Source organism: Zophobas morio, unplaced genomic scaffold (genome assembly GCF_036711695.1).
Source record: "Zophobas morio isolate AGI-343-1 ecotype UQ-CSIRO unplaced genomic scaffold, CSIRO_AGI_Zmor_V1 ptg000024l, whole genome shotgun sequence".
In the NCBI taxonomy this organism is placed as follows: domain Eukaryota; kingdom Metazoa; phylum Arthropoda; class Insecta; order Coleoptera; family Tenebrionidae; genus Zophobas; species Zophobas morio.
Genome location: NW_026972129.1, coordinates 5,992,484 through 6,008,864, shown reverse-complemented (window position 1 = coordinate 6,008,864; position 16,381 = coordinate 5,992,484). Strand labels below are relative to the sequence as shown.

The 16,381-nt window shown below is 32.7% G+C and overlaps 1 protein-coding gene across 3 annotated transcripts in view; it reads left to right on the top strand.

The window, feature by feature from the left end:
- LOC135135655 (myeloid zinc finger 1) overlaps positions 1–16,381 on the top strand; it is a 74,516-nt gene that overhangs the window by 50,263 nt on the left and 7,872 nt on the right. For all 3 annotated transcript variants that reach the window (XM_064064781.1, XM_064064782.1, XM_064064780.1), the window contains one exon: positions 6,159–6,824. In XM_064064781.1, the coding sequence (XP_063920851.1) occupies positions 6,159–6,824 (666 nt within the window). The remainder of the gene's footprint in view (positions 1–6,158; positions 6,825–16,381) is intronic.

Genomic DNA, 16,381 nt, shown 5'->3' with positions numbered 1-16,381 from the left:
ACATACTGAGTGTTCAAGTTCTTACTATCTACTGCTAGAATTAGAATAGAAACCACAGAAAAACCATTGCCCGTTTTATATCATTTTAAAAACATATCGATTATTGTCCAAGCAATGACTTACAAATTTTAGGTTAGCGTAGTAAATTTCAGGTTAAGGACGCTAACTTTTTAATTTGCTGCTTTTAATTGTCGTGAAAATGGACAAGGTCGATTAGCATTTGGAATTTGCAAAATTTGTTACAGTTTTTTTTAATGCAAAAGAGTGCACGGTATGAGTAAGAAAGTCTAGTGTAGATAAGCGACAATTAACGTTGGAATATGCATCCACTTTTTTTTATAATTTTACATATATTTCTTGTCAGTATAAAACAAATGTAGCTACTACAAAACAAAGCGACCAACAGCATTTCACGCCTGATTGGGCAAGTACTGTATTACGTTGTCATTTAAGCCGCCTCTTCTGGCATGTTAATTAAATAATTATCCACTTTTTAAATGCATTAATTGGGTAATTAATGTATGGGTGTGAACTATATAGAATTTCTTTTTGAAAAATGAGATTCATAAGATGTAAAAATTCCTACTTTTACTTCTGGAGCTTTAGCTAAGGAAGTATTGTAATTCAACAAATGGCTACTTTCATTTTTCTCCACGTTTCATGATCCCTGAAGTACGAAAAAGTAGGTCTCGCCTTTCCGCGTAACAATTTGTGTCGATTTTTATTAAATAGATAATCTCCGAAAGTATTGTCCAATTTTATATGTATGTTAGGAATGTCGTGTAGATGGGAAAACGTTAACCAAAATTTGTATTATCATTCCCAACAAAAATGGGATGACTATATATACAGGGTGAAAAATTAATGAAAGAGACAATCTATTTTGTTGACCAAATAAAGAACGGTTCCAAAATTTAAGTATACGGTGCCATTAGTACAACGATTTGTTGATTAGTTCCAAAATTTTACTCTGCATCAGTTAAAATGTGTTCCTTCTAAAAAGTTTATCACGTCATCACAAAATTTTGCAATGGAAAAACTCACTTGAAACAACTCCCAGCATGCTTCTTTACGTGCACTTTAATAGTCCACATAATACATGGCTTTATTTTAGTTAATGGGGTTGTCATTTAAAAAAAAAAAGGCAAAATTTAATTTTATAATCTTTCGAAGAATTTATACTTGTTCGCCTGTACTTTAGGGGTGAAGTTAGAAGTTCTGTCTAAATAGTTTTAGACAAATTTGTACAAAATAATTGTTCTAATGTAGCATTTGCGAAAAAATAGTACAATTATTGTTTTCCAACGTAATTCCTACGCTATTTTAAAACTCGAACACCAAAAATTCCCTAAGCAACCAAATAAATATTTTTGGAGCTCAAACAATAATCCCTTAAGAAAGAAATGTTTTTTCTCAAAGAAATGTATCCATTTGTGTAATTAAAATTATCGAAATTCAGTTTTAAATAAAGTTTACACGCTTTCAAGTTTAAAGTTTTTCTGTTTAATGTACGCACCATGAATCTCAAAAATTGCTGACTTTCAAAACTGTTAATTAATTAGTCAGTTGCAGAATTTTAGAAATAGAAGAATTAATTTTTTGTTATCGAGCGAAGTAAATGTTTCTTTTATTGTAATTTCGTAGTCGGTGTATTTTAAAGCAAAAACACTAGTGCAAGCACAGTCATATTTTCGATATTATTTTGAAAACTTAACTTCAGATAGGTATATTAAATTAAACTGTACGTTTTTCTGGTCATCGTATGTAAGAAACGTGTATGTTGAAATGTGACTGAAATTAACATTACAATGACCACTTTAAGTAATGAACCTGTCAAACTTGGTATAAATATACCTTGAAAAAGTGCTCGAAGGCTATGAAAGTAAAAAGTAGCCTCGTCACAAGGACGGAAAACCAAATCTGAAGCTAACAGCAATATACTTAATTGTATTAAACCATGATTAATTGTGAGGCAAAATTTTTGAGAATTAAAAGAATATATTGTGTTGTCACAAAAAATAACAGTATAAAAGTCATAATGCTAAATGGGTTGAATCAATACATTGTTTAGTGACAGATGCAGCAGCAATTCCATACGATTTTGACACGATGGATTCAGATTTTTGGGTGGTTATATGTCACAGCAATCAGTTCACTAATTTTGGAGATATGTCTAATATACTGCCAACAGACATACAGACGACAGATAGAAAGATCGGCATTTTTGTGTTGTACAAGCTGTGGAACGCCAAGAAAATATGAACAGACAGTAATTAAAATAATCCTATTAGAATACTTTTCTAACTTGTACTCGTGAAGTAAAAATCAAGTAAGACTAATAATTTCCTTCGGTATTAGCAAATAATAGGAATATACAGTTTCCTTAAAAAGTGACAAAGAGAAAACATTGTTTTTAGTCTGATTACTGAAATAATGATAGTATCGAAAACTCAAAAAAACTTGGAAAGTTGTTGAAAGTTGTATTTTGTTTTTGAACAGTTAATCTTTATCTTCTTTATCATTTTAAACCTTGTGTTGTGTATGCGTTATAAGTCTGGTCCATGCCAAATTTAAGAAATGTTCAAATTTATAAGAAACTATTACAATTTTAAATTACAATTACATATTATTCTTTTATTTTAATTTCTGAAAAAATACATGAAGCTAACCTCAAATTATATAACCAGTTTCAATCGGAAAAGTTTTTTTTATTCGTGTAAGATACATCCTAAATTTTATCATCGGATATATCTTTTACCACTGTGTAAACTTATTTTGTGTTGTGTCATAAAATCACAGACACTAGTGCGTCAATAACAGCAAAAATGTTTAAAAAAAGCTTAAAAGTGTTCTTCCTTTTTTTACACATTTTCCGCGAGTTTCTAAATATGCAAATTTTCTAAAATTAAAAATTCAATTAAAATTTATTTCATAAAAATTGCCTTTTTAGAGCCTCGGTCAAATTTAAAAAAGTAACCAAGGACTGTCTGTCGATCGTCTGTCTGTTGACGATAGATGATCTCCAAAACTACTGGACCCACTATGTGTAAATGATAAAACACTAACCAAAATGCAAAAAAAGCTTTAAGAAATCGTTTTAAAATTTTGTTTGTAGTTGAAAGTTACATTGTTAATATTCACCTTTATCGGTAGTAACATAATAAGGTATCGATATTTTTAACCTTATGCATACGGGTTATCGAAAAGAATATAACTGATAGAATGAAATGTTGCAATTGATCTTAGAACCTACAGAATAAGACTTTTTGAAGTCTCAGGAATACTCTAACATGAATTTAAAGTGTGGAAACTACTCGTACTTATGGAATAAATTTAGTAATTGCAAAACTAATGGTATTTATCGAAAACAATTTTTATTTCTAATTACGCGCTTTTTAACTTTTTTCACTTATTCGTGATGTCATCCACTGTGAGCTATGACGTCAGTCTCATTTTTTAAATAAAACGTTATGTTTTTCCTTCCCGAGCTTAAGTTAAAGAAGTACCAAATTGTAATTTGTTTTAGTTATGGATAGTACTTTTAAGACATTATTAAGATATCCTTAAATAGTTTTTGAAATACACATTTTATCTAACGAATATTGTACATAAACTCACACGAACGTGTAGAAATTTCTTAAATAATAACAAAACTGGAGAAATCTTAAAAGCTCAATCTGCAACTTTTTACATGTTTCTCACATTTTTGTGAAATTTGATGTGAGTACAAATGTTATTATATTTTTACAACAAATTCTTTACAATGAGTGGAACAAATGTGGGTTTCTTGAAAAGATCTTTCAAGGTACTGTCTACAAAATCTAGTATTCTATAAAAAAATATACATATAACATGATAGCTCGAAAGGGGATGAAGCCACAAATACGTACAGCAACTTTTACGCACTTAAAATTAAATTAATTTTAAATTGTATGTATTCCGTAAGTAGTTTCTACATTATGTAATAATACTTATTAACATAATATTGTTAAAATTTGAGCAAAACTAGTTCAGCTTTATTTGAAGGAATCAGTCAAATGAATAGATTAAACATGAAACATATTGCTGAAATACACCCGGGCTTATCGTGGTATTCTTTGACATGACGTCATTAACTTTCTAGGGGGATCAAATAAATAAATTTCAGTTAGTTTTTCAATATTAACAGCTTATCAAATTTGGAAAAATTCTGTTAAATAATCTCCGAAATGAACGGTGAAATTCGATAGTTCAAAATAAATTGATTCGATCTGGTATCTTAATGTTTCTTATGATTATGAACATCAGGGCTGTCCTCGGATATATCTTTTAATTAAAGAAACGAATTTTAAGACAACTTATGTAAGCAAAGTTGAGAATAAGATTAGATTGGATTGTTAGACCAAACATAAACCAGCACTTTCTCTACACATAAGAAGTATCTAAGTGTCGGCTAACATTTTGAGATGGCTACCACTTTCGTGAAGGGGATAACTAGAAGAAAATTATAGTTTTGGCACCGTCACAATAATGTTACCTTCAACGAATCCACTAAACTTCAAAATTTAATGTGTTCGATTCACTAGTTTCCAATTGTCACTATCAAACGACAATTAGACGGACAGGAAGTACTTACATTTTCGTATTCTAGGAGCCACAACACGCCAAGAAAACTTAAATTAAACATTCGTCAATATGTAATTTCTAATTACAGACTTCGTGCAGTTGTCACTAGAGAAATGAATGCCATGGATTCAGATTCGTTTCAAATTCATACCAAATTGTAACAGAAAAACAATAAACATAATACGCTTATACAAAATTTGAAATGTAAATTAATTAGCGTTTTAATGATTCCAACTTTTTTGACAAAATGTTAATTTCGTTGGTGTTTACTGTCTTAGATTTGCAATGTCATGTATTTATCCTTAATGATGCCACAATAGATGTCTGAAACAAATTTTATTCTTCTCTTTCTTGACTGTATAAAAATAATGATCATAATGATAAACCATTTAGAGTTTCCACTTCACCCTGGAAGGCATTCTTTTTGCGTTTTACTCACTCGAAATGATGTTCTACATTATAAGTAGTTACTGTTATAGCCCCATTTCCATGGCTGTACCTCCTAGCGATCAAAGCAATGCAATTTTGTTAAAATATTACCAACGAGTCTTATACAAATCCGGACAGTTTTACGTATTCGTGACTTGATGAGATGACTAAGCGATTTCAAGAAAATTGAAAAACTTTTGCTATAGCTTATAAAATTGATCACTTTTTGAATATAAATTTTTTTCATATACATTTGAAAAGTACAGACTTTGTCGTGATTACATTTTACATACAACGCAGAATAGGTATACGAAACAAACGTCACAATCTTCTGTGCAATAATTAAATGTATACGAAATGTTCAATTTTAAATTACTTACAAAAGTGGGTTTGGATTTATTTTTTGAGCTTGTATGAAATATCTTCATTGAATTGAATAAGTTTTTAATTATCACATTCTGACAAAATGAGGGAAATTTATATTTGCTATTTGCTACATAAATTAAAGCATCTAACACTAAAAATACCGCTGCAGCTTACCACATTGTTAGAGTTGTGTACTGCATTCCGGGGTGCTTTTTTCCTGAAGTTCTAAACTGAGATTTCAATTTCTGTAGATCTTTTATCAGATCTTGTTGTAACTGTACAATCAATGACTTCAAGGTTTGAAATCAAATTAAATGCGACAAAAAGTGATCTTTTACATTCAATATTTGTTTCATTTCTAAATCATTTTTTGGTTATATATACAATTTAATTAACTTTTTCCAAAGCATGCTTATTTTTTACAAAACAATTTTCCTGGGATATTTAAAAAGACTTCTAGTTAGATAGAGATATACCGAGAGAGCAATAAAAAACACGATCAAAGACACCGTGGATTTTTGTAAGTTTGTCTCTGATCATTGTATTTTCAACTCAAACTTCCAAATTGACGTTAATCTAACCAAACAAAAACTCCACCAGACAAGTCGTCAGAAATCCATGGCTGTCTTCTATCGTGTTCTTTATTGTTCAGTCAATAGTATTAACCCAAACCCACTTTTTACACGAAGTCAAGTTATATTTTTTCGGTAGAATCGCCTCAATTGAAAAAGGTTTGTAACAACATTTTCTTTTTTCAGATGTAAGTCCTCATCTGGTATTCAAAAACGGTATCAATCCCACACTGTGGCCTCAAGATGTTCCATTTCCGCCGGACGAAGGCAAGGAAGAGGTTGCTTCAACTTATGGCGATGGTGATACTAACAACTCTCAAAGTGATAGAACTGGCTGCTTCTCGCCTAATGGAGTTTCTGGCAATCTTCAGTATCCAGCATATTTTAAAGATGCCAAAGGCATGAACCATTCTGTGTTCGGTTCAAGTACAAACTTTGGAGCGTTACAATATCTGAAGCAACAACAATCTGGGAAAGTTTTACCCGACGTGATACAACACGGGAGATCAGCAGGAATGCCATTATACGTTAGGTGTCCAATTTGCCAAAAAGAATTTAAACAAAAGTCGACTTTGTTACAACACGGGTGTATACATATCGAATCGAGGCCGTACCCTTGTCCAGAATGTGGGAAAAGATTTCGACAACAGTCGCATTTAACGCAGCATTTAAGAATTCATACGAACGAGAAACCGTATGGTTGTGTTTACTGTGGAAGAAACTTTAGGCAAAGAACGATTTTGAATCAACATCTGCGAATACATACTGGTGAAAAACCATACAAGTGTGCGCAGTGTGGGAAAGATTTTAGACAAAAAGCTATATTAGATCAACACACGAGAACTCATCAAGGTAAGTCTTCTATTTTTTCTCGTACACAAAACTTATCTATGTACTTAATGTAACAAGACGTTAATAAAAGACAAAACTGCTAAAAAAACGGAAGCTGCACCTGCTCTGACACGTATGACTGCACTAACGGATTTTAAAATAACTAAAACGATAATTTGCAATTTGTTTTTGCATGACTTTATATTTTCACAAATTTTATATTTCGTTTTATTTAATGCATGTACGAGTAGATTTATTACTTCTACTACGCAGTGATAATTTCGTGCATTATCACTTCTACAATTCGTACCATTTCAGGCGAACAAACACTGGAAAAATATATCTGCAAAAAGTCTATCATTGATTTCATAAAATTTTTTAAATTTTTGTAAAAAACCCTTGTATGTATTGTCTTTTTTAAACTTCAAGAGCCAGTTTAGAACATATTTTAACTGAAATTAAATTAATCACGCATTTAACGAGGCGGTTAACGACGTCTAATTGTGGTAGAGTCGGTTACGATACTTTAACGCCGTGTTAAAAATTTAATCGCAATCAAATTTTTAATTGACCCTCTGTAAACCGGGTCAAGTTTTAAAATTTAGTACAGTAAAAATACTACATATCCGTATTTTAGTTTAACTTTTTTTCGCTAAAAAATTTAAACTTGAAGTGCATAATGTCTATAATTGTAAAATTTGTTGAAAAATAGTTTTTAAAGAAGAAGGCAGGGAATAGTATTCACATAATAGGCACAAAAACATCGTTATGTTGAAAAGTTTATTATGCGTATCTTTTTTTTTACTTCATTGAAAATGAAATATGTAAGTTTAAAAAATAAGAAAGTATTTTGCATAAATTTGGCGTGAAGATTTATTTGCAAAAATTTCCACAGCTTTATAAAATCATACATAATATGAAGACGTATCCAAATCACATTGTGCAAAAAAAAATAGAAATTTTGATTTAACTGCTTCGCTTGGGAGGAAAACTTTTTAGTATTATTGTAAGATATGTTCGCATAGAACGAAAAAGAGTACACTAGACAAAATAGTTTCCAATCAGATGTCTAGTACATGATCAGCACAGAAATGTTTGTATATTAAGTAAATGACAGATTTCGCGGTATCTTAAACTGCTGTAATCTAGCAGATTACAACAGTTTCGCTGCTGTTTCTTCTTTTTTATGTGCAAAAAGTTCAAATTTAGGTTTATTACCTCTGCATGTCAAGCGGTGGATATAACTAACTTAAATTAGTAGCCAATATTTTAGTATGTTGTTCGCTAGTTACCACGTAGTGTTCCGTGTTTAATGCGCTGATAATTATAATAACTCGAAGGAGGTTGTAAAACTAGATCTGCAACACATTCTAAAATATTACCGGTAGTTTGATCAACGTCTTGATTAGTTAGAAGAAAAATATACATAATCACGTAATACTTTTTGTGCATTGCATAACCTTTTTAATTAGCCAATGACCAAATTCTTAAATATAGAGTACATTGTTGAGAAGAAATAAATGAACTAACGAACACCAACAGAACAATTAACAACTATAATGTCATTTGAAAGTTGATACGGGTTTGTCTTGGAACATATAATTTAACACCTACAGGCCATTCTTAAAACACTTCGAAAATATATGACTTAATTTAAATCTGGTATTCTTTTTCATTTTATTTCTTGATGTCTTTTTATGTGATGCTAGCACCGAAGATCTGTTTCCCTTGGTCTCTTATCAGCAAGCTTTGGAGAAAAACTATACGCATATTTTCTGTACATTTTCTCATTGTGAACAATATAGTGAATTTTGATTTTAGTGATTAGTTACTTACATTATTCATTTTCTTAAGGGATCTTCCTTCACACACTGGCCTAGTTGCTTGATGCAATTTATGTTTTATAGGATTTTTTGTTCTCTTTATTTAGAGATAAGTTCACCATTAGAAAGACTTAATCTGGTTTAACATTTTTATACAGCCCATTATTGTTCATCTTCATTCACAGATAAAACCCTCTATAATCTCTTGTACCCTGTAACACTAAAAATACTAAATTACAAAAATGTAGTATTTTGTATCCTGTCTACTCTACTCCTGTTACTCTCCTCCTCTCTGATTCCACAAGGGCCTTGCGAAACGAGTGCGGGATACATTGAATTCATTACATAATTATTTTTATTTTTGAATATTTCTATACTTTCGTGAACAGTTATTGTAATTATGTATTGTATGTACGTCTGTTCTGTGGTCATTCTCGAAAATATGTTGAGCTTCACTTGATTTTCCAAATCTGAATTTGAGGTGAGTCATGTGCTTTTTAAATCGCGTGATGATTGATATTTTGTTTGCCCAATATACTTTTTACTACAATCTTTGCAGCTTATTTAATAAATTCCCGACTTTTTATTGGGCTCTACTTTATCCTTAACGTTTCTGAGAAGACCTTAAAAACTGTCAGGACGTATTAACAACCTTAGTACCAAGCCCTCTGTAAACTTTTTCCAGCTCTTTTGCATCGATTAATTACGTACATATATGTAGATACTTAAATCCTATGGTGCACCAACGTTTGGCCGTCATATACTTCGGGCTCCAATCGCGCATCTAGACTACGGACGACGAATTCACGCCGTCCGCCCCGTGAAAATGTCATAATGACCATTAAGATAATAATTTACAACTTTGCCTGATCCCTGCCCCAGATTCTTGGATATTTCTAATCCAGCCTGTCCGAACTGCGGTACAAAATTTTGCAACTACCTGATACTTTACATGACCGAGCTGCAGACTAAGCCGTCTCGCCTTTTAGGCATTTAAGTGATGGACAGAGTTATTTGATACAACGCGAGTATACAGGGAAAATATAACTTAACTTGAGTTTTCTCAGATCTAGTTATATTACTTCGGGTAGTATTAAAAAGTATGTTCACTGAAAATAGTCTGAAGTATGTTCAGTAATTGGAATTTATTCTGTTGAACATACTATAAAATAATACATAATAATAATAATAATAATAATAACTTAATAAAAATTTAGCACATAATATGAACATGCCACTAACAAATATTTAGAACAGCAATAAGTATAATTTGTTTGTATTATATGTACTTTATTCATTTTAGAACAACCCAAAAGCTGAAACAGGCTTCGGGCAATGCTGTCAATTATATGTGTTAATGGTTACTATGACATCTTCATGCGGTGGAAGGCGTGGAACGGTATTTTCTTTCCATCTCCGTCTATAAAGTGGTAGACTTAAAAAGTTTTTTTTTTCATGTTTGGTTTGTGATGTGAGTATTCCAGGCGCGTAATTAGGGCTCAAGCTATTATTTGACAGCCAAGTACACCTTATTCGCCGGCCGTTGGGTTGATCACGGGAAAGCATAGGATGAAACTATCGATATGTATTTACTCAATGCCTTTTGTTATTGAAATCTTGTTTTTCAGATAATTTATAAAATGGTTCTGCAGTTTTTTTATAATAATGCACATGTGTTACAGTAAAAGTAAAAATAGATTATCATCTAAAAGTAAAGGAGCTAGAAGTGACAAGCTTTTTTTCAAAATTAGGTATACTTATTTATTTATTGATTTATACCTCCACAGCATGCATCTTGAAAGTTTAATAACAAAAACAGTGCAAATTAATTTTAATGTCACTAAAATTACATTACATACTGAACAGTGATTATTATTAATCATTTTTGCTTAATTTAATAATTTTTCTTAAAGCTCTTACATAAAAGAATATATTTATTATTATTGAGATCATGTCATCAACTTTGTATAGGGAACGAGTAAATAAGTTTTAATCGACCGTTAAATCACTCTTACCAAAATTTCAAAGACATTTAATGTGTATATTGTAAGATAAACCGTAAAATTTTATTTTCATGTAATAACTCGTACCCACAGTTGAAATTGTAATATTTTTACGTCGAATGTTAATAATATGGATTTCAAGTAAATATATACATATAATTATACTTTGGTATTGATTTTGAGGTGAAGTTATCAAATTTTTACTGGGAATAAATGTACACATTTTTGTGTGCGTGTTACCTGGACACCAGATTCTTAAAGTAATGTGTACAGTTATGCTCACATAAATCCCGTACAACCTCACTTTTACGTTGTCTCAAAATCAAAGACATAGACACAAATTCAAATTGTCATCTGTACGGGATTTATGTATGACTCTACCTAAAATTTCATAATAATAATCAATCCAGCAGTTTCGAATATTATCTGTGTAATAAAATCTCTAATAGATGGACAGATAAAAAGAGAAGACCGATATTTTTCTACGTACTGTACAAGCTGCGAAACGTCGACAAAAAATTAAATTAGATATTCGCCAAATTATTCCATTTGGTTGCTATCAAGAGGTAAAAATATTTAATACAAAACAATTAGACGCTTTTTGGACATAGGTCTCGACAGCTATCAGCATTGATTTTTTAGCAAAATTTAAAACATGGTTGAATCCTGCACATCGCTTTAGCACAACCTCCATTTTTACTCACAATTTTACTCCCAACGAAAAAAATTTCCAGAAAATTCAATTTATTTATTATTATATTATTTCGTGAATTATCGATAATTTAGGAGATAACGATGTGCCATCACCATTATAAATAGACGTGCTCTGAATTTTACGAACCATCTTTACTTCGTCAAAAAAATATTCACATATATTTTCAAAGATTCTATTTACTATCCTTTCCTATAGTAGTAAACTTAATATGTTAAGTATTGTTTCATATTATGTATATATAATAAATATTTCTACTCTCATAATGTTAAAAAAAACCTTTGCGTATTTTCCCCAAGAATTGTAACCACAAGTGAGAAAGTTTTATAACGTTCATAGTTAGAACAACTACATACAAATTATTCGCAAAGGTCAAAGGATTTTTAACGAACAATTGCAACGGGAAACGTTTACTAATTTCTATTCGTATTTTTTAACAACTAAAACTTTTCAACTTCTTTAATATTGAAAATTTTTACGCTAATGAAACATTATTCAAATAATCCGGATTAGCGTGGTAACATACATATTATGCATATATGAATAGGGTAACATGTCATTTAAACCTAAATAAGTACTTTACGACGACATTGACAAGGAGAATAAGGTGCAGGGCCGGCTCAACACGGTAAGCGAAAGATGCACCGCATCGGGGCGCCCGTGACAAGGGGCGCCGGGCGGCGGGCATTGTCCCTGCGTTTATATTAACTCTATAAAAATAAACATTGAATCACTACGTACAAAATATTATAGCAGGAACAGACCAAGGCGCCCATCGAAAATTTTTCCGAAAAAGCTACATTTTAACATTCCACTATGGGGAATGGTTCACGAAAACAGATCATAAGAAGTCAATTCCTGGCACTTTTTGACTGTAATAATTGAAAAATAGTGCGCCTTTGGGTTAGGTAATTGGACCTACAGATCAATACCGACAAAAAATACCAGATTTATGACTGCATTATCTGGGTAACAATTTGACGAGACAGCGGTACAGATGTTTTTCCTAACATTTGTCACGTTTGTTTTTACCATAAAACTCCATGTCGGCACATACATACAAATTTTATTTTCCAAGATTAGTCGGTTGATTGTAGTGGTTGTTCAACAGTTTTGTTATATTTTTCACTGTTCCTGTACTTCCTGTTTGTAGCCGAATTTGGTTCTGTTGTGTCATTCCGTGGCTCTTTGTCATGATTAATTTTAAATTTACATTTCGAATAACATTGAGGCAAGCCTAAATTAAAAATAACTTTGAAATCGTATCAATTTTACAATATTAAAAATTGAAAAATTTTTGTAATAGTTATAAATATTTTTATACACATACTGTCGAAGTTTGTATAAATGAATAAGACCAGCGAACAGTAAGATAAATGTATATTGCTAGTGACAAGTGTTAGATAAATAAGAATGATAAGGATTGAATATTATGTGACTGTGCGGTCGAGATAGTTGAATGTTAGTTACGAATTGAGAATTGTGAATTGAATGTGTATGAATGAGTTAAGAATTAAGAATGAATGCTACCCTGTGTTCCAAGGTGGGGGTGGCTCTGGCTCCCACCCTTACGGGTGGGGAGGGGTGAAACAGGTCCCCGCCAGAGGCTCTAACATACCCCCCGCCTTGAAACAATTACATTGTTTTAAGACCAAAAATAAACTATATAGAACATTAGAATGAAAACATGATTTAGTAATGTTAAATACAGATGAAATTACATGAATTGGGTGGACATTGTTACAGAAAGCAATGAACCTGAAGAAATGCATTAAACTTAAAAAAAAAGATATCTAAGACAAATTACATTGGTACAATATCAGCGAATACACATTATTTACAATATACCTAAAAATAAATTTACAACAATTATAATGTACCAAATCAATGAATAATACGACGAGTAAATAATATGGCGAATGAATATAACAATGGTACAAATATGAATACATAGAACATAGTAAAATAAATCAACAATGAGATGTATATAACAAATTGACAAGATGTATGCAATATGGTTAAATAGAATGATAATGCATGCGATTGCGAAATTATCTTTTGCACTTCACCGACACTACACACACCACCACTTCCTTTCCAAAATGATGTTGGAGGGCCGCGTCCTAACCGCCACTGTAGACGCGGAAATTTCTCCTCCTTCACGAGGACCCATCTTGCCATTCCTGGAACGTTGGAAGATGGCCTTTGCCACCCTAACCTGCCTTTCAGTGTGGTCAAATATTCGAGGTACCACGACTTCCAGAAGTGTTGATGGTAAGCGTGGATGAGGTGCCAAGGGATGGCCTGTTGATGGGAACGACGGCGTGGTTTTTTCCTGAGGGACCAGTTGATGGCTGGCCGAAAGAGGCATTGGCCAGGTATAAATGCGACCAAATTATTGCGGTCGCTGGACAGAGGCTTCGAAAGGCGCGAATTCAGGACGGCTTTAACCCTGACAGTGAGCGCATACACGCCCTCGCCCTCAAGATGGTTTTTATCAGTAATTTCGTTGTACTTCCGGCTATTCATATTTAAACTTTTTGAACTAAGATTTAAACGGTCAGCAACCACGCAGAGTTTAGTGGCAGAAATGTAAAGATTTAAAACATAATTGTGTTGCAGGTAAATGGAATTATTTAACGAATTTTCGTTAAGTACCTTCAGGTGCACAAGGTCTAGGTACTTCCTTTGAGAGACAATAAAACCCTCGTTATGTTTATGATCACGTCCCTCTGCTAACAATAATAGTTGGAGAGCGAGTTCTGGGGAATTTCCTAATTTAGGTAGATTTTCGAAATAAGGGACTGTGGAATGGCCCAACCTTTTCTCGACTGATAATAGCCAGTTTGGGTGCATTTCTGCAAAATTCTCTAATTGCGGCTGATTTTTCGAAAAGGGGTGTTTGACCATGAAATAGCCATCGGGTGAATGGCCTGTGGTAGTATACTGAAAAGGGGTTGCACAAAGATCGCTTTTAAACCCTTTGCTTAATGACCTGCTTCCGGTTTTGACGGTTTCAACTTCCAAAAACCGAGAAATAATTTGGGCTGAACTAATTTTGTGATGATGGGAAGTATTGTTTTTTAAATACGCAAAATTGCCGCTAAGAATCAACCCCAGCGCGGTATTTTGAAGCCCCGGTGGATTTTTACTGAAATGACTTATTATTTTTGGTATGGCATTTTCGGAATGTTTTTTCTTGTCGAGCATTGCTACGTTTGACGTATTGTCTTTAATATTCGAGTCTACGGATTTACATAAATATTGCGATCTACATTTAAATTGGTTACAGACTAACAATGAGTCACAGTTTTTCGAATTAACTGGAGGACTTTTTACTTTGTCTAGTGCAGTAGATGACTCTGCATTAGAAGTTTTATTTAAATTAATTTGAGATGCGCCTTCGGAGTTGTAACAATCATTAAAAAGATGATTTTTCTCTTCATTGGGTGTTGAATTTGGAAATTTTGAACGATTTGATATTACAATAGGAGTTTTTGAATCAATGGAATCCGGAGGGGATTTTTTACTAATAGTGAACGGCAATTTAGGTAGAGCATTGAAATGGGTTTTGTGAATTTTGATGGGTTCTCCATTTCTTAATTTGTGTACCTTTAGAGGCTTTAAGTTTTGACAAGCTTTTTCCAGATCCGTGGTTGGCACGTTAGTGTTTATCTTACATGAATTCGAGAAAGTACACAATGGATTAGTTTTCTCAATGAGAGCTTTATATAATTCGGATATTTTTTGAATATAAGTTAGCACGTCTCTGATATTATAAATTATAGGTTTGATCGTTTCCGTGTTACTCGTGTCATTCGGGACTACCATTGTTTCGGATTTTTGCTGAACTACAAGCATTTGTAATTCTGAATAAATTCGCTGTACGTCTTCAAATCGACGCTTTAAGTGGCCTCTTTTTTGATGATTTGCAACATTTGATATAAAATTAGAATGTGAATCTATTTCGCTGAGAAGAATTGAAAATTTAACAAAAGTATTGTCTTGGATTACCACCATCTTGAGTACGAGAATAAATGTATTACACCAACCAAACAGAATTAAAGCTTACCTGGAATCCTGGATTCCTGGATAGAATTATCTTGGCTGACGCTGAATGATACTTGAGGATTTTGCACAGCACTCGCGGTCGTCACCGATAGTTGAACACTGCGCGGATGATTTCTAGGTGATGTTTTGATAACTACTTTGCTGAATTCCAGCCGATGAATGATATGTTGAGAATTGCACTTATCACTACCACTGTTATTCTGTCGCTAATCCGGCTCGAAGGACCATGTCGAAGTTTGTATAAATGAATAAGACCAGCGAACAGTAAGATAAATGTATATTGCTAGTGACAAGTGTTAGATAAATAAGAATGATAAGGATTGAATATTATGTGACTGTGCGGTCGAGATAGTTGAATGTTAGTTACGAATTGAGAATTGTGAATTGAATGTGTATGAATGAGTTAAGAATTAAGAATGAATGCTACCCTGTGTTCCAAGGTGGGGGTGGCTCTGGCTCCCACCCTTACGGGTGGGGAGGGGTGAAACAGGTCCCCGCCAGAGGCTCTAACACATACTATGCAGAAAAGTTGTTGCCCGCAGTTCAGGTTGCCTGGAATTTGCACTTAGGACACATCATTTTTCATCCCGTTCACTCCCCCTCCTCAGTGAGCCCGTCTAACTTAAAAACTCACAGGATGCCTACACAAATGTTCATCCCTTATTTTGTCCCCGTAGGGGCGGAATTTCCAAAAATCCTTTCTTAATGGGTGCTTATAACACAAAAGGAACCTACTATCCGAATTTCATGTTTGTAGCTTCAGTAGTTTAGGCTTTGCGTTGACGAATCATTCAGTCTGTCAGTCAGGACAAACACTTTTATCTATTAAGATTGATTCATCATAATTTTATGTATGTTTGTTAATAAAAAAATATCGCTCAAAAAATATGTGATTACAAAATTGTATTTGTTTTTTTTTACAAAAATTTTTTAGAGGGCGTTGAACAGTAAGTTGCATCGGGGCGCCCG